We start from the raw sequence: 22,267 nt of genomic DNA on the forward strand, positions 1-22,267 counted from the left end.
GAGAAACCCTGTCTCAGAAAAAAAAAAAAAAAAAAAAAAAAAAAAAGATGTGATTGCTTTATGTTCAAAGTGCAATTTATCTGCAGTTTTCATGTTTGATATGGAGCAGAGAAATAATATTTCCCCCAAATGGCAGGTAGCCATTTTCTTAAAGTACTTCTTTGAATAAGCCATTGCTCTCTATTCAATCATTGCACTGATTCAAAACACTCACTATTACAGACAGTCTTCTTAACATGTATTTTGATGAGTTTCTGGACTTCTTAACCTGTTGCATTTGCTGAGCTCCATCTTAGCATTAGATACATGGCCAGGACTACTTAGAGTGCTGTAGGCTCTGGCCAACAAGCCCACTGCCATGGCACTGCCCTGAAGCCCAGCCCAGCCCAGCCTAGCCGCATCACCCTTTTTCTCTCTGGTACTTTCCTGGTACTTCTGTATGCTTATTTTTCCAAATGAATCCTTAAATTACTTGTTCAAGCTCCCCCCAAAACACTTTTAGATTTTGAATGGAATTACTTCAATTTTATAGATGATTTTAGAGAGAATTTACTTTTTCTTTCATTTTGCAGTTGTGAATCTTTACCTCCAGAAACTCACATTCTGTCTTTTCATTGACGTTGTCATTCATGCTTATTCTGCAGAGCAGCTCAGCTTTCTTCCTGCCAGTCCTGTATGCCAGCCTGCTGTGTGCGTGTGTGTGTGTGCGCGCGCGTGTGCGTGTGTGTGTTCGTGTTTGTTTTAAGAACATTCTTAAAAACTCTCAGCTCATATATGCAGATAGCTCTGGCTTGTTCCGGCACAGCATGCACTGAGGGCCCCGTCATTCACGGTATTACAGTGTGTGCCCTGAGCTGGATTTAGGAGCTCTGATTGTTGAAGACTGGTTAAGGAAGCAGAGCATCCCAGAAACTGTTACTTTAATGAATCCATCTATGGTGCTGGATACTTTGGGAATTTATACATTTGTAGCAAAAGAACAGCAACGCTCTCAGGAAACAGAGGACATTGTCCTACTGCCAAGAGCTTGCCTGGCTGAGACCCTGGAAGAGAGGAATGGGCTGCTGGGTGTAGCTCCGGAAATGGGTTTTCCGAGCCATTATGCCCTTATTATTGGGGGAAACTGTGATCTCTTATGATGATTCCAAGGCTCTTGTTTTGCTCACAGGTTCGGTTTAGTCAGTGTTGCATTCTGCACGCCCATTGTGTTCTCAGGCAACAGGGAGAAGGCCGGCAGGTTTTTTTGTTTTGTTGTTGTTATTGTTGTTTTAAAAGAATCATCATTTAATCAGATTGTTTTTGTGTTAAATAAGATTCAAGTTGCCCCAGGCAGTATGGATTGGCAGCGGTTCAGCTATCTGGGAAAATGGAATCTGCCAGCTTTCTAAGGCCATTTGAAATAAACAAACACATTTCTTTTCATCCACATTATGGATTTTTAAAAAAGCATGTGTGAACTAGCCTGGTATCTTAATTACCACTTAAAATGTTCCTGTAGAGGATGCGCTTAGAATGGGATGTAGCCGTGTTGCTGTTGTGCTTGCCTAGTGTGCGTGAGGCTCCGGGTTCGATCCCCAGCACCGTTTGTTTCAAAGTGGAAGTGGTGGCTCAGTCCCCCTAACCCCAGCACTCAGGGGGCAAAGCAGGAAGATAAAGTCCAGGGTCATCCCTGGCTACGTGGAGTTTCAGGCCAGCCTCAGCTAGGAGACCGTCTCTAGGAGGAAAAGGAGAAAACGCCCTGTGAGCCCTTACCACTGTCTCACAAGTGATTTTAGGGGTAAGACCATCCAGAGGCCAGAGATGCTAAGACTTCGTACATGAGATGAAATGGAACTAGTAGACTCATTATCTGTCGTGACATTATAATTCATAGACTTCTCTAAACTTTTTTGTTTGAAGTGCTAGAGATTAGGCCAAGGGACCCACTGCTAGGCAGGTATTCCACAGCTGAGTTATGGGGCCCAGCCCTGAGCTATTCTCGGATGTCCGGGGTTGTCATTTTAGCTTTTATGGCTTCTGAGGCTAAGGTTTCTTATGTGTCAAGCAGTAAATGCCTATGTTCTTTCCTTGACTCGAGGGCTCTCTGCCCACATCCCACATGTGACCTTTCAGGGTGAAACATAGGGACTGTGAAGCTTTGCCTGGAAGGTGTCTGGGGAGATGCTGGCCCAGTTGGTGCGTCACAAGTGTTCAGGGAGATCACAGCCATGGTCATACATCCAGCTGCATTCCCAGCTCAGGACCTCCAGTCGGAGGACTCTCCAGGGGATGTCTTCCAAGATGCTTCCTCTTCTGTGTTATTCAATTCTGCCCCACCCCACCCGCAGCTTCAGAGGTCTATAATAGATAGGCCTTTATTTTTTTCTTGGCTCCTTAACGATTTCTCGTCCATGCTAGACACACCTGATCTTCACCCTTAGGGGAAATGAAGCACAGGACAGCTGCCTCCTCTTTCTGTTTCTGCCTGCATGGCTGCAGCAGAGCCTTGGCTACTGTCAGTTTGACTTGTCCAACTGAGCCCTTCAACACCTAATTACTCGCAGTGGTTGGTAGGGATTAATTATTCATTAATTTTATTGTGTTTCTCTTCTTCAAGCTTTAAGCGGTATCCTTTAAAAATGTTAATGGAGGACCAGTCAGTTGGCTCCAAGGGAAAGGTACTTTGAACCAAGCCTAATGCTCTCAGTTCAATTCCTGGAACCGGAACCCATAAGGTTAGGAGAGAACCAACTTCCTCAAGTTTCCTTCCATTCTCCATGTGCACATCACACACACACACACACACACACACACACACACAAATAAATAAGTAAATAAATAAAATTCTTTTTTAAAAGAATTACATATGAACCTATATTTAAGCAAAGTAAGTACGTCTTCCAAAACCTAGGGATAATAGGTGATCAAACAGGAGATTGAACTCGGGGCTGATCCTGTTATCGGCTTTGCACTCTTTCGCAGCCCACTGTAATAGCTTGGTCTTTGGTCTTTGGCCTGTTTGGGAAGCTGGGACTAATTAGAGCTCTTTACATTAAGAAGCCTCCTGTGGAAAGCTTGGTCCTATATCTGTAGAACCCTGTGGACATTTTAAGGAGGGCCAAACTAATTGGCTAGCATCAAAAAGCCACGAACCCAGCACTATGCCCATGCCCTATCCACTATGCACTTCCTCCTGGAAGCCTCCTACAATTTGAAATAATCATACAACATTTTATCAATGAAACTAAAATGATCCAAGTATCATGCTGGAAGTTGTCAAGCTAAGATATCAGTGACAACCCATGGATGCAGTTCAGGCCAAATCCTTCATCAACCTGAAACCACTTCAGTTCCATGTGCTCCTGCTCCACGTGGAGGATTTCTCCTACTAAGGAGAAGCGTAGAATCTTCTGGAACAGAATTTCCTAACACTGTATTTCTCCACGTTGAGAAATAAGGAATGGTTTCAAGGAAAAACTTCAAAGACTCCTGGGTTCACGTAAAATGTGTCTACTAATTCATCTGTAAACACAGATCTAGGTATGTATGTGCTCTTTGTGTGTAGAGCGCCTATTCAGTCAGCCATAAAATCGGAATAAGTACAAACACTATGACAAACTCAATAAACTCAGACTAACGGCATTTATAGTGTGACTGCTGTTTTTCTACAGAGGCTAAATTGCAGCTCTCGTTATAAACAAGGCACTGGGCATCACCGCACAGGTTCTTCTGACTTCAGCCCATCTGTGCTGTTGTGTGCTGTGTGTCTGCTCAATTCCCTCACCGCCTTTCTCCATTCAGAATGCTGCGGAGCCTTTTTACAGTGTGCTCTGTGCTCAGATGCATCATTTACATATTACATCATTTACATATTACATCATTTACATATTACATCTGTGCTGCTTGTTGCCAACAAGATCATAAATGCAAACAGAGGCGTTGAAACGGAGCAGCAGTTACACGTGTGCTCCTGTTGATTCCGCTTTTAGATTATTATCATAATAAAAACCCAGTGAAATTATCATGGAACCTTTGTTTGACAAAGCCTACTTGAGAAGATGTGCCCATGGGGGAGCTGTGCCGGCTGCCTTTCAGAAGACTGCGGTAAGGTGGTGAACGGATTCCATTATGGGCTTTTCTCAATGCCCAAGTGTTTCCTTTACATAGATGTTTATGGCTTTGTGGTCTTAGCTGTGTTGAAAGACTCTCTCACTCAAAACAGATTGTTCTTCTCGTTGTTACAGTGTTACTGTTTTTGTTACTAGGAGACACAGGGTAGCCAATTTAGAAAACTTAATTACTAAACCCTTTCTCCTGTCTCTTCCCCACCCCCTTGTTTCTATTAAACCTGGGCTGCAACCACAACCAAATTCACCAACCCACCCCATTCTCCAAGTAGGCTTTCATTTATTTGTTTATTGCTTATTTACAGGGAAATGACCTTGACCTTGTACACGCAGGGTAAACGCCCCACTGCAGAACAGCGTCCTCAGCCTCCAGAGGCTGAGATAGAGGTCAGGCTTTTGGGCCAGCCTGAGGCTTTGTTTCAAGTGGGAAAAAGAAAGAATGACCAAATTTAGTGATAGGTAACAGAAAGCTCAAACTGATTTAAATGATTGTAGGAATTTGTTGGCTCAGTAAGGGAGATTGCTTACTTAGGGTTTCTATTGCAGCGTTGCAACACCACAGCCAGAAAGCAAGATGAGGAAGAAAGAGTTTATTTGCCTTGTACTTCCATATTGCTGTTCATCATCTAAAGAAGTTAGGACAGGAACTCAAACAGAGCAGGAAGCTGGAGGCAGGAGCTGATGCAGAGGCCATGGAGGAGTGCTGCTTACTGGCTTGCTTCCTATGACTTACTCAGTCTGCTTCCTTATAGAACCCAGGACCACCAGCCCAGGGGTAGCAACACCCATAACAGACTGGGCCTTCCCTCATCAATTGCTAATTAAGAAAATGCCTTTCACTGGGTGGTGGTGCAGCCTTTAGTCCCAGCACTAGGGAGGCAGAGGCAGGTAGATCTCTGAGTTCGAGGCCAGCCTGGCCTACGGAGTGAGTTCCAGGACAGCCAGGGCTACACAGAGAAACCCTGTCTAAAAGCAAAAAAAACAGAACAAAACAAAACAAAAACCAGGGCATTGCAGATGGGGTGCCTTACAGCTGGATCTTATGGAGGCATTTTCTCAATCGAGGCTCCTCCTTCAGATAACTCTAGATTGTGTGTAGTTGACGTAAGCCTAGCTAGCACAGGACACTAGGGAGTCGGGGGAGATAAAGGTGGGATTGGTTCAAGTGAAAATCCAGCTAAATAACCATGGGACGTAGCCCCTTTCCACTGTATTGGTTTTCTTTACTCATAATTGCCTTCACCTTGAATGTCTATCATGCTGTGCTAAGGCCAAGCCCATTTATATAGAACCTGAGTGATCTTTTGCCATTCTAGTTCCCAGTAGAATCCTGACCCTTCTGAAGCTTCATGAATACAAACTCCCACCAGAACGGCCTGTTAAATTCTGCTTACAAGAGTCTAGGACTTCTCTAGCTGGAAGTTCCAACCTCTTTCACACTCTCCCTTCAAACCAGTTCCTCACGGTCAGGTTCATCACGGTGACTGTCCCTCTAGAAGCCAGTTTTCTGTATTCATTACCTTTTCTTGTTATGGAAAACACCCGCCTTGGGCCACAATTTAGGAACAGTTTGTTCAGGCACGGTTTGAGGATTCCAGTCTACCGTGGTGGGGGAAGCACGCATGGTGATGGGAACTGGAATTAGCGGATGACATTGCATCTGTAGCCTGTTCATCAGTCTGTCCTGCTCATTTTCCCTGTTAGTCAGTCCGAGTACCCCATTGGCAAAATGGTGCCTCTCACATCTAGGGTGGGTCTTCCCTCCTCAGTTCAGCTTCTTTGTAGATGCCCTCATAGACAACATGCCCAGAGATGTGATCCTCAGTGATTCCAAATGCAGTCCAGTTGACAATGAAGACTAATGGTTACAATGGGTACATATGATTCATGTATATAAATGCACACATCTGCAGATGCTTTATTTGTGTTTACATCTGTTTATATCAAACTAAACATGCCTTCATGGTGATGATCTCAGTTCGAATCTGGGAGTTTTGGAAGTAGGGCACCTTCTCCCCTCTTTGTCTCTGACCTCCCACTCCAGTATGAGAAACCTGGTTTCTGCCGTTTACCATCTGCTCATGAGCCGCTGAATTCCGGTTTCCTGGTGCTGGTTTCAGGGCTGTTGAGCTTTCTCAGCTACCACACTGAGAGCTGTATTGCCTGTTGTCTTTAGTCCTGCAGATTCTGCTCTTCCAGAGTTACTCAAGTTAGCACAGCACCGCGCTTCTCTGAGGCTTTCCCTTTCCTGGAGATTGTCTGTAATTCTATAGCATTCTCTTTTGTTTTGATAGGGTCTCCCTGAATATCCTAGGCTGCCGTGGAACTCACGTTGCTCAGGCTGGCCTCAGACTTGAAATCATCTGTCTCAGCTGTCTCAGTGCTGGGGTTATGGATGTGAGCCCCCCCCCCCCCACAGCAATTCTAGTTCTTTAAAATAGAACTTACACAGTGTCTCTGCCTGTGTGAATCTCATCTTAATTTAAATTTGTAGAAATAACCAGGCAGTGGTGGCGCACACCTTTAATCCCAGCACTTGGGAGGCAGAGGCTGGTGGATCTCTGTGAGTTCAAGACCAGCCTGGTGTACAAAGCAAGTTCCAGAACAGCTAGGACTGTTACACAGAGAACCCCTGTCTCGAAAAAAACAAAAAATTAAATTTGTAGAAATAAATTCATTTGGACACTTTTATTCATTGAGGATATAAAGATTTTTAGATCTAATATGCATTTATGACTGGAAATTTTATAATATTCTGTTCTCAGCTAGGACAGTCTTATTGATAAGGGCAGTCCAAACATGAATGACCAAGTAAATCTTGCGTATGGGTACAAGTATCTCCTGCTACCTAGTTTACCTAAAGATAGAAACCTCTACAGGGAGTGAAAGCAGAGCAGAGTTCCAGGATCTTGTCCACATGAGTTTTTTATCTCACTTGTAATGGCTGCTAACAGATGAGCAGGCGTGTGTGTGCCTTAGGACCATTTATCAGCCCACAAACTGGCTAATACTTCCAAATGCTACCGTAGCATAGATAATGTAGAATGGCAATTAGATGACTTTAAACCAGTTTTATTCTGAGCTAGCATAATGTATACGTTGGCACTCCCAGAGTGATTAAAATAGTAACCCCTTCAGAAATTTTGGATTGGGCTTTCCTGAAATCCCAAACTTATTCTCTGTTCCTGAGTCCTCGCAGCTTCCCTTTGTGTGGGAAAGGGCATGATGCAGCCATCTCTCAGGACAGCCCTGCTGAGCAAACACTAACCATGAGATTCCCATTTTGAAGCTGCAGGGCGACTGACGTCATAGCATGATCAAAGTGCTCTGCAAGCACTTACTGTAATTATTGTTGTTGTTCTGTTCTTGCTAATAACCTTATTTATACCCCGAAATTATAATCATGCAAAGAAAGATTAAAACAAGATGTGCGAGTTGCGGAGCTGTTTGCCTGCAAATGGTCACCCTCGGAGTTCTCTGAGAGTGCCCGGGTTAATTGAAGCTTCAGTTTTCGCCGGAGTGCAGTAGATACTTAAGTGTTTCTCACCTGACGGCTTTTACTCTCCAAAATAGTGCAGCAATAGCACTTTAATTCCCTCTCGTTAGTGCTAGCCTCTCAGGTGATGTCTAGATGACGCTTGCGCCTCTGAAGGAAACCGCTCTACCAGCTTCCCAGCTGAGAAGAAAGCTAAACAGTTACAGAGGTAATTTGTTTATTTAAAAGAGGCTCGGAACCCTGGAAACTCTGAAGGGGAGTTCACTTTTAAGTGGCGGGCAGACATGGAGCATGTGATTAGCACGATTCTCTCCCTTGGGTTTCAGGGAGCCGAGACAACTGGGAATCATTCTTGGGGAGTCGTACAAATAGGTTTTGCCTGGAAGCAGCTCAGTGCTCCAGGGGTAATTGCCACAAATGGGATTCCTTGCTCTGTTTCTTGGAGTTACTCTCAGCACTGACATCTCCCTAAGTTAGGATCAAGCTTAACCATCAGGGAAGTTAAGACTTCTTCCTTCCTCCACTCCCTAGCTGTGCCGCTTGCTCGGTGGAAGAACCTGTGGTAAAATGGCGCTTTCTTTCAGGGATGCGGGTATCTTGAGGGCTGAGCACTGGGGAAGAAAGAACTCTCCCCATGTGGGGTGGGGACTCCCAGCCGCATTCCTTGTTGGCTGTTTGATGAAGGCCCAGGAGAAGCTACAGAGATGAGAGAGGAGGAGGGAGAGGAGGACCTCTGATCCTCCTTAAGTCAGTTGCAAAAAATTAGTAACTGGGTGAAAACCCAAGAATCAGTACTAGGATACCTTTGATATTTATGGTATTCAAAAGTAGTAGGCAAATGAGTAGCTAGATGAATGGATGGATGGATGGATGGATAGATAGATAGATAGATAGATAGATAGATAGATAGATCGATCGATCGATCAAGACTGTCCTAACAAAAAAGGACAGAGCATGGGGAAGGGAACATGACCTCTATACTTAGACAGCTTGCCTTGGAATCAAATTTTATCAATTTCTAGCTGGGTAATACGTGACTGTATTTAATTTGTTATTCCAGTTCAGAGCATGCATTTCCTTTGTCCTTTATTGGTGTCCCCCCTAAAATAAAACCCTTTGATGGAAATGGAGGTTACAGCTAATTGTGATTTAAAATATTTGGGAATGGACTGAAGAGATGGCTCAGAGGTTAAGAGCACTGGTTGTTCTTTCAGAGGTCCTGAGTTCAATTCCCAGCAACCACATGGTGGCTCACAGCCATTTACAATGAGAGCTGGTTCCCTCTTATAACATGCAGGCATACATGCAGGCAGAGCTGTATACATGATCAATAAATAAATCTTAAAAAGTATTTGGAACTGGCCTGGTTGTCCAGGGGCTCATGGAAGATTTAGAGTTCAAGGATTGCCTGAACTACAGACTGACTTTAAGTCTAGCCTGAGTAACTTAGTGGGCCCTCTCAGAAAGAATGTTTTAAAGAGTGGTGGGGGTCCGGGAAGGGGCTATGATTCAGCAATAGAGCATTTGCCTAGAATGTAGGAGGCCCTCATTTCAATCTCTAACACCATGCCAAAAAACAAAACAAATAAATTTGGGGCAGGGGTGGAGACTGTCTCTGCAATGAATATATACAATTTACTTACCATTATTCCCTCCATTGTATAGTATAGTAATTGTATCTACAACATTTACTTTGGATTCAGCATTGTAAGCCATCTGGGGGATATGCAGATGGAGGAAGAGCTTAGGCCCTGGCTTTCCGCTTTGTAGCCAGTGTCCTCAGTACAACAAAGATAAAGTCGGGCGGGAAAATGGCTCTGTAACTAAAGTACTTCTCATATAGACACGAGGACCTGAGTTCAGTCCTAAGCATCCATGTCAACAAAACAAAACTAAATCCTGTTCCAGGACAGGCTCCAAAGCCACAGAGAAACCCTGTCTCGAAAAACCAAAAAAAAAACAAAAAACAAAAACCTAAATCCTGGGCATAGTGGCTTGTGCTTCTAATGCTAGTGCACAGAGATGGGGACAGGAAGGTCCCTGGGATTCACTGGCCAGACAGAGACCTTGGCTCAGAAAAACAAGTCAGGGAGGGAGACGGCTAAGTGAGTAGGAACACTTTTAGTGCAAGATTAAGGACCGAGTTTGAATCCTCAGGCATCCACATAAAAACCAGGCATGGTCATATGTGCCTGCAGCTCCAGTGTTGGGAGGTAGAGACGGGGGTCCCAGAAGTCCACTGGCCAGCCAGCAAACCCAAGAGAAAGCTTTGGGTTTGATCAGAAGCCGTCTTAAGAGAATGAGGATGACACCCAATGTTCCTGTCTGTCTTTTGTATGAGTGTGCTTGGACATAGGTGCACACACACAGGCACACATGTGCATGGACATACATGCACATATACACACAGAAGAAAAAAGTAAACTGAAGTAAAGCTTAAAGGGAGGTTGTACATAGCTTTCCCAAGAACACTCCTGTTTTGTGTGAAAGATTTGAGCATTTATAGATTTTGATCCCGGGGTCTTAACTAACAATCATGGACTTCAAGGAGCAGTACCTTGAACATATGACATACCTAACTTTTTTTTTTAAATTGAGTCTTGTATGAACAATGAATTGGAATTGGTGATTTAATTCCTTTTTTCAATTTGCAAAATCTATAATGGATTATTTTCTATCATTAAAACCTTCCTTTTTAGTTAAAAAAAGGTAAAGCAAATAAAACTATTGTTTTACAAGCATAAAATTAGCAGTTATTCCAGAAGTGCTTTTTTATATGTGTGTGTGTGTGTGTGTGTGGTCAGAACTATAGCTCAATGGTAAAATCCTTGTTTAACACCTTGGACTTAAGCCCCAGTAAAACGCACACACTCACTCGCTCACACACACGGCATGAGAAGCATTTTTATGTGTATGAAGTTCATTTTACCAGCCCCAGTAGACTGTGCTGTAGTTGGTGTGGGTCTGCAGTTGTATAGATTACTGGAAAGGGAGATACATTTTAGAGGGCCAGGCATTGGGCAAGAGCTGTGAACGGGAGCAAGCTGTTTCCTTTCTGATCAGGGCTGCTGCTCCGCTAAGTTTGTGGTGATGGTAGTGGTTGGCCCAGTGGTTGGCCACAGGCCAGTGGGTATCAGACCATCTTGTCCTCAGCTTGTCACACCCTTTACTGGACCCAAGCCATTTCATGCATTGGGTTTTTTTTCCCCTCAAATTCTAAGGTAGGCAGATACTTGTATTAGTATTCTATTGCTGTGAAGAGACAGCATGACTAAAAAGCAACTTTTTTTTTAAAAATTTATTTATTTATTATGTATACAATATTCTGTCTGTGTGTATGCCTGCAGGCCAGAAGAGGGCACCAGACCCCATTACTGATGGTTGTGAGCCACCATGTGGTTGCTGGGAATTGAACTCAGGACCTTTGGAAGAGCGGGCAATGCTCTTAACCTCTGAGCCATCTCTCCAGCCCCCCTAAAAGCAACTCTTATGAAGGAAAGCATTTAATTGGGGTGACTTGCTTACAGTTTCAGAAGGCTAGTCCATATCATCATGGCAGGGAGCATGGCAGCATGCAGGCAGACGTGGTGCTGAAGAAGTGTTTTGGAGTTCTGTATCCAGATCTACAGGCAGCAAGAAGAGAGAGACTCTGGGCTTGGCATGGGCTTTTGAATCCTCTGAGCCCACCCCCAGTGACACACTTCCTTCAATGAGACCATACCTCCTAATCCTTTCAAATAGTGACACTCCCTGGTGACCAAGCATTTACATATATGAACCTGTGGGGACCATTCTTGTTCAGACCACCACAGCTGCCTACACCGAGAGCTGGCAGGAAGCCAGTTGGATAATCACTGTATACTTCTGTGACTTTGGTAGCATAACCAATGCTATTGGTGATGACACTGCCCATCTGGTGCTTGTGTGAGCATTCTCTCCCTCCTGGGTTTCTGTTCCTTAAAGACTGCTTCAGCCAGCTGGCTATGAAGTCTTTGAGCTCTAAAGGGCTCTAATGTTGTTTTCCTGTTCACAGCTCACCTTGGCCCTTACAGCATTCACGTGGAAGGATCACTGCCAGGTGCTAAGCTGAAAATGGGATAGAGGAAGGGAAAGAAAGGCCACTTGGTGACATGTGGCACATTTGTTTGAGCTAAGTGAAGGGTTAGAGCCACATTTCCAGCTGCAAAAGTAAGCAAAGCTCACAGCAGCTAAGGAGGCTGTGTGATTCCCCGGCTCTGAACGGGAGTGCATAAACTACATACAGTTCACCAACGATGGGCATTCCTTCTGAGAAATCATCAGTAGATGATTTATTGTTATGAGCACAATAGAATATACTACACCAGTATAGATGTTGTAGCCTCCCTTTCTACCTAAGCTGTATGCTGTAGCCATCCTGCTAGATAATAAACCTATGAACAGTGTTCCGGTACTGCTGCCATGGCTACTGTACCGCAACAGTCTTTGTCTGCTGCACATAGGAAAGGTGTGGTAAAATACTGGGTGGTGGGAAGGTTGTTTTTTTTTTTTTTTTCATTATAACCTTTTTTCCCACTGTAATCTTAGGGAAACTACTATATGCAATTTGTCTCTAACCAGCATATTGCTATGCAGCTCATGACTGTATCAGCCTCGGCAATTAAAGTGTAATAAGAAATGCTCAGAAAACCCTAGCTTTCCCTCCTTGATAGCCTCAAATTTTATCCCTAGCAAATTCTTTATAATCTGAAAATCTAATGGGAAGCACTGTCTGTGGGGAAATTGTACCATAATGATGGGGCCATATTCAAACCTTTTTTTTTTCCATACAAACTCATTTTAATTCTCCCAATGATGCTGGCCTCAAAAGAGGAGCTGAGAAGCGTTCTCATCTGCTGTAGGATTTGGTCCTGTTGGTATTGGTTTTTGTTTTTCTTAAATGTTTGTTATTCACTAGTGAGGATGTGTGGGCCTGCAGCTCTCTTTGTAGGAAAGCTGTTTGTTTTTATTGTGGGAAAATACACCTAAAAGAAGATTTCCCATTTTAATCCGTCTTAAGGGTGTGGTTTGCAGGCATTGAGCACTCATGTTGGGCAAGCGTCACCAGCACCCATCTCTAGGACTTTTCTTCTTCCTCAGCGGAAACTGCACTCAGTTTCCTGGTCTAGCTGTTCTATTTTTGATTCGTGTATGTGGGTTTTGTTTTGCTTTGCTTTTTGAGACATGGTTTCTCCAGGTTAGCCTTAAACCTTCGCTACTCTTACATCAGCCTCCTGAGTGCTGGAATTACAGGCATGTGCCACCATATTTGACGAGCTTCCTTTTACAATTATGTATCTTTAAGGTGTGCGGTAAGACATTTTCACATCACTGCATGTATGTAGTGAAATCTCACTTAGTTACCCTTTGTGTGAGTGTATGTACGTATGTGTGAACATGTACTTTTTAAAATTAAATTTGAGGTTAGCATATAAGGTATTGAATTTCATCATGGCATCCCCCTACATGGGAAGAACATATACTTTTGGAAATCTGTGTTGGCCTTAGCGCTCTAGGTTTGCTCCTCCCACATACACCTGAGTCTGCCGAAGTTACTCCATTTCCATTGCTGACCTGTGCCTGCTAGCCTTTGCACTTTCCGTTCTCCCCGCTGCAAGTACCTCCCCACTCTGTCACATGATCTGGCTGCTCTAGGAGCCTCCTAAGAGGCCCAGTAAAGCATGTGTGCTTTTGCTACTGCCCTGTTTCTAGCTCCAGTGTCTTTCTTTAAGATCCAGCTGTATTGTAACCTGTGTCAGAATACAGCCTTGGGTGTTCCCAATTCCTCCTCCAGAGAGCACTTCAGGTTACTTCACTGTCTACAGTGCCACTGTGAATCTGAGCGTACAAACATCTTTTCCCGTCTCTCCCTGCTTTCCTTCCTTCTGGATGTATACCCAAAAATGGAATCGCTGGCTCTAGGTCTAATTTTTTGGGAAGTTCACTATACTGTTTCCATAGCAGCTGCATCATTTTACATCCTATCAGAGTGTGTAAGGGTTCCAGTTTCCTCAACTCTTTGCCAGAACTTGCATTCTCTGATTAATTCTTCACCTATATGTGCATGTATATGAACACACATACACACACACTAAATATGTGCTAGTCGTCATGGTCCTGGTTTTATTTAAATTATAGACTCATTTAATAAGTTTAGTCCTGCTTGAGGGTTTTTTTTTTACTTGTGATGTTTTAGAAAGTTATTATAGGTAAGTTGTTTTTCAATATTATTTATCCCATAAATAAATGAATAAAAATTGTCTATAATGGCCATTTAGTTTTTCAGTATCTATGAGGTCTTTTTATTTTTTTATGTCATTTTTATGCAGTCAATCAAACAATCCACAAATAGCAGGGCTCTCTACTTCTAGAAGCTGGCAGTTTAGCTTGAGAAGTTTAAATACATTAAAATTATGAATTTAAAAGATGTTTATGTTTCTGTTAGATATATTAGTTATTTATTTAATTAAGAAGATAAATAGTGCAGCACCAGATGTGGTTATTAAATATGATAAGGAAATGAAAGAAATAGATGTCAGTGTGGTTAATTAAAGAAGCAGCTGCCTAAACAAGGAAGCTGCCACATGCTCAGGCCCTGGCCGAGCTGAGCTCTGACTGCCAGCCAGCAGCCTGCAAGGCTCATACTCCTGACATTTTGCTCAGAGCCAGTCTGGTTGTGACTTTTTGTGTGTGGTCATTTACAGTGAGAGAAGCTTTGCCTTCCTTCCCTTTACTGAGCAGCAGATAGTGTCACGTGATCGCTGGAATCACATTTAGGCTTTCCTGGATGGGAGCCACTGTATGTATCATTTTGCACTTGAGCATGAATTACCGGTCTTTGTGGGTGTGATCAGTTTCTGCTCTCCAGAATTAGAGGGCATTTTATGAATATATTTAATGCAGAAAGATAGTTTTGTAGGTAGAGTTTCATTGGTATTGTGTGGAGTGCTGACTGCAGAAAGAACAAAGACACCTGATGGTAAAGGCGGGAGGAGGGCAACAAACCAAGAGCTGGGGCAGATACTGGCTGCTGCTCGCTGATGGAGCTGGCCAGCCTTCACTGCTTGACTAAATCCCCACAGGAAAAACCTTGAAAATCGTTGTGAAAGTATAGCGAGATGTTTTTGACATTCCGAAGTTCATTTTCAGCAGGATAGAAAGGGTGTTCACTACTACTGGTTTTATGCCTGTTGCCTTGGTGCCTGTTGTATACATGTCACCTAGCGCCGTTTCTATGGGCTGGCTACAGTACTAGGCTGAGTGCTGTGAGGAGCGCCTGGACCGCTAAGCAGCAGCGCGGTGTACACCAAGACTGTCTTTTGAACACTTTCCCATAAAGGCTTGAGAGTGACATGTTTACCGGAATAAACTTACGATGGCATAGTCTTTACAATTTAAATTGTCAACTTAATTGTCAATATCACCTTCAACTAATGATTCTTCTCTTGAGCTAAAATTGAAACACGTATGTTGTATGGGAAAATATACTTGCAACAGTATTATTGACTGGTTTTTTTTTTTTTTTTTTTTTTTTTTTTTTTTTTTTTACAGGGTTTCTTTGTGTAGCTTTGGAGCCTGTCCTGGAACTAGCTCTTGTAAACCAAGGTGGCCTCAAACTCATAGAGATTCACCTACCTCCCGAGCGCTGGAATTAAAGGCATGTGTCACCACTGCCCGGCTTATAGACCATTCTTAAAAGTATACATGTATTAACTGCTGATCCAGGAGCATGGAAGGTTTTTCCATCATCTGGAATCTCTATGATTTCCTTTTTTAGAAGTAGGTCTGTAACGGACCTTTTTTGTTGTTGTTGTTAGATATATTTCTAAATACTTAATCTGAAAGGAATTTTGAATGGTATGTTTTCCTAATTTCTTTCTCTGAGAGTATATTTGTGTTACATATGGAATCTTTTTTTTAAATACTGATTTTTGTATTCTGCAATTTTATTGTAGGTGTTCATGAGGTCTAGGAGTTTCCTAGGGGACCCAATAGGGTCTTTTAAGTAAAGAACCATGTTGTCTGCTAATAGGGGTAGTTTGACTTCTTCTTTTTCTATTTTATCTGTTTTATGCCTCCGTCTTGTCGCATTGCTACAGTTCACACTTGGAGTACTCTATCAGGGAAGGGAGAGTGGACACCTTTGTCCTGGTCCTGATTTTAAGGAAATGCTCTCGGCTTGGCTCCGTATACTGTAGCGTTGACTGTAGGTTTGTTGGGCTAGTGCTTGTCTCCGCTTACAATAATGCTGGCTACAGGTTTGTTGGGATAGCCTTAATTCCTGTGGGACATGTTGCGTCTATTCCTGAAATCTCCAGAATTATTCTTATGAACACATGTTGAAATTTATCAAATGACTTTCCAGCATCAGTTGAAAGAATTATGTGGTTTCTGTCCTTAAGTTTATTTGTATGCTGTATTATATTTATTGAATTATTATGTTGAACCAACCTTGCCTTTTGGGATGATGCCCACTTGGTCATAATGTATAAACTTCTTATTGTTTCCCTAAATTTGGTTGGCAACTATTTTGATGACAATTTTTGTATCTGTGTTCCTCAAAGAAGTTCATCTGTGGTTTTCGTCTTCTGTTGTGTCTTTGCCTGGTCTTGGCAAACTGTTTTGGTTAGTCCTTGTTGACTAATTCGTTTACCTGTGTGTGACTTTGCAGGTCCTGTTTAGCATGAATGTGATTTGGAGAAACTGTATTTGTCGTCTGAGGCAAGGGAAGGCGCCACACAGATGCCAAAGTGGTGTCCACCCGGTGGCCCCTCTGGGGTCACGGATTTTAACTGATCCAGCCAAAGTTTTCGAGCACAACATGTGGTGAGTTTCCTCCAGCATTTATTTACTTACTTACTTATTTACTTATTTATTTGGGGCGCACATGCCACAGGGTACACATGGAGGCCAGAGGACAGCTTCGGGAACTCTTTTCTCCTCACCCACTGTGTAGGGTCTGGAGATCCAGCTCTGATTAGGCTTAGCGCCAAGCACCTCTGCCCACTGAACCAGCTCGCTGGCCCAATTTTTACTTTTACATTTGATATTGTATATGTTTTTTAGATATATTTTTCACATTATTCCCAAGGAAGAATTTTATTATTTGATTTTTGAGGCAGAGTCTCTCTTTGTAGCCCTGGAACTCTCTATGTAGACAAGGCTGGCCTTGAATTTAAGAGGCCACCTGCCTCTGCCTTCTGAGAGCTAGTACTAAAGGCATGCACCACCACACCCAGCAAGGAAGGATTTTTTTTTTTTTAAGTTGATGATCTAATCTAGGTTGTAGAAGTCCAGAAGCCAGCGTAACGTGTTGCTGATTCTGAACTTCTTTGCAAATGGAAAGTGGCAGTTCCCCGGGACATCCGTTAGCCTTGGCGTCCTTGCAGGCCCCCGGCCCTGAGTGGCCAGTCTGTTGATGGGGCCAAGAGAACAGGCCTTTTTGGGACCCTTTTCCCTGTGGCCCTGTTGCTTTACCTTATCATCCTTCTGCCTCAGTCTCCTGAGTAGCTTGTATTAGAGGCCTCAGCCACCGGGCTGGAGCTCCTGTGCCCCACAGGCCCTCTTCGTACGTATCTGTCAAGTGCGCGTTCAGTGCCCTTTGCTCCTCAGCATGACCCTGCTTCATGCTTTGAAAAAGACCATGCTATTGGGGAAGATGGTCGTTTATAAAAAGGCTAATAAGTGCAACACAGTGCTTCAAATTCCAAGGGCTGAGTTTTATAGACTGTCATATAAGCAACAACTTGGGGGGACGAAGGGGAGAAGAGGAGGGGGGAACTGTGGGCTACATGTAAAATAACTAAGTTTACAAAAAGAAACAACTTAGTAATGAGAAAGTATGGACATAGGAAAGGAACTTCTTTTCTGTTCTGAGACAGTATCCTATATCTCGAGCAGGTCTTGGGCTTCCCCTGTAGCAGAGGTGGATGTGACCTTGACCCCTTGACCTTCTTGCTCCCACCTCCCAAGTGTTGGGATTGCCAGATGAGCCACCACATCCAGCCAGGAAGATTTCTCACATTGGGAAAACCTGAAATTTGAATTATTTATTTTGCTTTCAGTGCTTGAAACAGTGAGTAACACAGAAGTATATGTTGAGAACTGAGTGTGGTGATATAGGTCTTCATTCCCAGGAGATAGAGGCAGGTGAACCTCTGGGCAAGTCTTCATAGCAAGTACCAGGCCAGCTAGAGCTATGGAATGAGACCATTTCCACCCTCTCCCCACCAAAAGTATTTGTTGATATATATCACACAGATGACAGAAACATAAAATACAGAGGACGTAGAAAGCGTTTTCAGGAGATGCTAAAGAAAATTGTCTGCTGTTGTTTTTATTTTTTTTATTTTTTTATTTTTTAAGGCTCTTCCAGGAGATCAATGACCCTGACCTCCAGAGTCTTTTCTCCAGCGAGGTTGGGATGGTATAGGCCGGAGGTGGAATAGGAACGAGGTTGCCTGTGGGGCTGGATTCAGAGCTGACATTCAGGCACCACACTAGGAGGGATGACACTAGGTCCTGTATTTGCTGATGGTGTCCTTGCCCGTGAAGACTGTGAAGGAAGAATAAAGAGGAATTGGCAGAATGAAGGGAATGGAAGAATTTGATTTTGAAGTTTTGAACTTAGGTCACTGATAAAAATAGGTAAAGTCAGAGTTTATTTTGGAAAGAAGCTTATGTAGACATTTTAGATAAGCTTTGAGAAGACATTCGGCTTCAGATGTCCCAATACCGTGCTGGATCATAGCCAGGAGCCGAAGAGCGACTAAAATGCCTTGGATCCAGCTCCCACTGCGGGGAAGAAGATGATGTGTGTGACAGGCCTGAAGATGTAGCTGAGGAGGCTGCCAAGGGAGACTCAGCTCGCTGCACGGCCTGCTGTACAGCTGAGTTCTCTTCAGAGCTCCCTACTGAGGGTGCTCATGGCTTCACGCACAGTGCAGAAAATATCTCAGGACCAGTTAGTCTGAAGCAAAATCAGTGTTTATTCAGTAAAGTATGGGGTTTATGAAGAACAAAAATAATACATGTTAGGGGTGGGTGTAGTGGCACACACCTTTCATCCTAGAACTTAACAAACAGAGGCAACCAGGTCTCTGTGAATTTGAGGCCAGCCTGGTCTACATAGTGAGATCTGGGACAGCCTGAGCTACATAGCAAGATTCGACCTATAAATAAATAAATAAATAGATAGATAGATAGATAGATAGATAAATAAATAAATAAATATTACACGTTGAGATTTAAGTGTTTGTAGAGGGAGAGAGCAGGAGAAGGTTAGAAAGAATGCCCCAGCGTTAAGAAAAAGGTGGTTGCCGGGCGATGGTGGCGTGGCGCACGCCTTTAATCCCAGCACTCGGGAGGCAGAGGCAGGCGGATCTCTGTGAGTTCGAGACCAGCCTGGTCTACAGAGCTAGTACCAGGACAGGCTCCAAAGCCACAGAGAAACCCTGTCTCAAAAAACCAAAAAAGAAAAAGGTGGTTGTACAAACCAGAAGTGAGTGCTGCCTTCTGTCTTGTGTTTTGACAAGAAAGACATACATACATACCTACGGGTTTCATGGGTTTTAGAGTTATATTGTTCAAGAGATTTAAAAAATTAAATTATCTTGTTTTGTTACACTTTTTTGTACTTCTCTTTAAATTATTTTTCATGCCTATTTTTATCCATCGTACATGGTTTGAAGCCACCCTGTGGTTGTTGGGAATTGCACTGCCAACGCACTTAACTGCTGAGCCGTTGGGTTAGTGAGATGGCTCAGCAGGATAAGACACATCCCACCAAACCTAGGAACCTGAGTTTGATTGCTGAGCCCCACATGGTGGAAGGAGAGAACTGACTTCTGCAGGTTGTTACACACACACACACAGAGTGGCTTCAAGTGCTGTCCTTCTGCTTCAGCCTCCTGAGTGCCGTATTAGGATGGCTAGAACCACCACACTCTGCTTGCTTTGGGCTTCTCAGAAGATTTATAAGTTTATTCTTTTTTCTCCAAGTCCACAGTTCTATCCAAAATCTCTCGTTTTTCTCCTTGTCTTCTTTAGGAATGTGTTTTTTGTTATGACTTGTTTGATTTTTAAAAAGATTTCTAGAAAAGTGCAGTTTATTGCATGGATCGGTGTGTGAAGCCAGTATATGTGCATATAAACAAGATTGGGAGTTGAATGGTTAGTTTTACCCTCTGAGCTGTGCACCCATGGTTTCTGGGTTTTTTTTCCCCGTTTCTGTTTCTAAATGTCATTCAGACTAGCAGAATTGATTTCATGACTCCCCAGAGGGTTATGACCTTTAGTTAAGAAAACACCGAGCTAAGGCATTCTCAGGAGACTCGAGGTAAGACCTGGATGTTGCAACATGACCTGTTACATAGATCATGGGAATAATGGATCATTTCCAAAATCAGAAGAGGTACAGATGGCAGGAGTTCTCTTCATTACATAATCTTCCTTATGTAATCGCTGTGTTTACTGTCTCAGTCCATCCCCTGTTGCAGCCTCAGATCTTTAGTACAGTTAATCAATAAGTACTTCCTTTAGCTTCCTCTAGCCTGACTTACCACAAAAGACACTATCTAGACATGTAGAACACAGACTCAATAATTACCTAACTTTGAGAAGTCGCTTAATCCATCTAAAGCTCAGTTTCTTCATCTGTGAGATGGGATGATAATAGTAAAAACTGCCTCTCTGGTATTGTAAGGATTAAATGATTCTATATAATGTTAAAGTGTCTAAATATAGGAAATAAGCAATATACCACCTAAGAATTAGCTATTTTGTTAGTATTATGATCTCTGTATGTTTTACATATATTTTTGGTTATGAGCTTAGCCTTTAATGGAAAGGTCTTTGAAAACAGTACACTGTTGAAATAAGAGCAGCGGGGCTGCGTCCCCAACACCCCAGCCGCTTGGCCAGCTCACGCCCGAAATAACACCACACAAACTGTATTCATTTAAAGAACTGCTTGGCCCATGAACTCTAACCCTTACAGGCTAATTCTAGCACCTGGACTAGCCCATTTCTAATGATGTTTGTAAGCACCCCAAGGTGCGCTTACCAGGAAGATTCTAGCCTCCATCCATCGTACACTGTCTAGGAAGTTTTACCTACAAAATAAGGAAAAGAAAGGAGAGAGAAGAGTGCAGCATGTCATGTGAGTTAGTGTACTCCTTCCAGTATTTCCTTCAAGGAGTCACACATGCCTGGCCTCACAGCAGGATTGTTCAGAATTGATCCATGTTGTTCAATGTATCAATAGTTTGTTCCTTTGTATCGATAAGCTCATAATTAGAATAGTTTTTAAAGTTCTTGAAGTTTGATAATAAACATCAAGCGAATAAAACTGAGCAAAGACATCATCACTTTACCAAAGAAAACATTGTCAGGAAATAAGCTCATGGGAAGATGCTCAGTATAACTAGTCCTTAGAGGAATGCAAATTAGAGCCACAATGAAACGCAACTCATTTGAATAGCCAAAATTCAAAATACCAACCATACCAAGTGTTGGTGAGAATGGAAGGACTAGAACTTTCTACACTGCTGGGGGTAATAGGAAGTGACACAGCCACTTTGGAATATAACTTGGCAGTTTCTGGAAAAGCTAAATGTGTACCCACTATTGATACACAAGGTGGGGCTGGAGAAATGGCCTAGTGGTTAGAGCATCTGCTGCTCTTCTAGAGAACCTGAGTTCAGTTCCAGGCACCGTGTCAATCAACTCCCAGCCATCTGTGACTCCAGCTCCAGAGGATACATCACGCTCTCTGCCACACATGCGCAAACATACATACACCTGAATAAAAAATTTAAAAAAGATATGCACAGCATGCATGAACTTTAAGTTCCTGTAACGAGTAAACGGCCTTATGGATGGAGAATGTAGTCGTCTCCCCTTCCCAGTTGCAGCTATGTGTGGCTAGTTGCAGTTTAAACCTGTGTGTTTGAATTTTGTTCACTGCAGAGCAGGGTACTTTCTGTCCTGCTCTAGAAAACACAGATTAATTTTTAGAGATAAGCAGCAGGTCAGTGAGTGTTCTTGAGGGCAGAGTGACCTGGTGAGGAGGAGAGGGAGGGAGATGAAGGAATTTCGTTTTGATTTTTCAGGTTTTCTCGTCTTTATTTGAGGCATGATCCCATCATGTAGCTCAGGCTGGCCTCAAACGCTCACTCGCCTACCTCGTTCCCCCCAGTTCTGGAGATGGTGGGCTGCACAAGCTACAGTTTATATGTATAGTGTTAGTAGGATTTGAATTTTAAGGAAAGAATGCACCTTCCTATTGGCTCTTCCTTATCTGCCTGGTCCATTGTATGTGCTTTAGTATAGATTAGAACCCCTCAACAATTTTGGGTTTTACCCCATCACCCTGATCAGTGGTTCAGAGCTCAGCATCTCGTATGTAACAGGATTCCCAGTGAATGTTTCATCAGAGAGATCAAGACTGCTGGCCACCTCAGGCTGGCTCCCACCCCATTGTATTCTGATGTGGAGGCCTCAGATTTTTTCATGTTATGTCTGTTAGTCATTTAGCCCTGAGGAAGAAACTGACTTGCTAATAACAGTCATCAGGATATATTGACGGCTGAAAAGAGAAGTGGGCATCCAGGAGTCGGTGATACAAATTAGCATAAATAGTGGAAAA

At 43.1% G+C, this 22,267-nt stretch overlaps 1 protein-coding gene across 7 annotated transcripts in view; it reads left to right on the forward strand.

Moving 5' to 3' along the window:
* Positions 1–22,267, forward strand: part of Mettl8 (methyltransferase 8, tRNA N3-cytidine) — a 69,079-nt gene that overhangs the window by 9,037 nt on the left and 37,775 nt on the right. For all 7 annotated transcript variants that reach the window (XR_007588747.1, XM_050122130.1, XM_050122137.1 and 4 more), the window contains exon 2: positions 16,292–16,446. Coding sequence is in view for 6 of the 7 variants with exons in the window: in XM_050122130.1 (XP_049978087.1) it covers positions 16,304–16,446 (143 nt within the window). In the remaining variant the exon portion in view is untranslated. The remainder of the gene's footprint in view (positions 1–16,291; positions 16,447–22,267) is intronic.

The sequence above is a fragment of the Alexandromys fortis genome, unplaced genomic scaffold (assembly GCF_014885135.2).
Source record: "Alexandromys fortis isolate MF-2015 unplaced genomic scaffold, M_Fortis_MF-2015_v1.1 scaffold_8_9099976_23576923, whole genome shotgun sequence".
Lineage (NCBI taxonomy): Eukaryota > Metazoa > Chordata > Mammalia > Rodentia > Cricetidae > Alexandromys > Alexandromys fortis.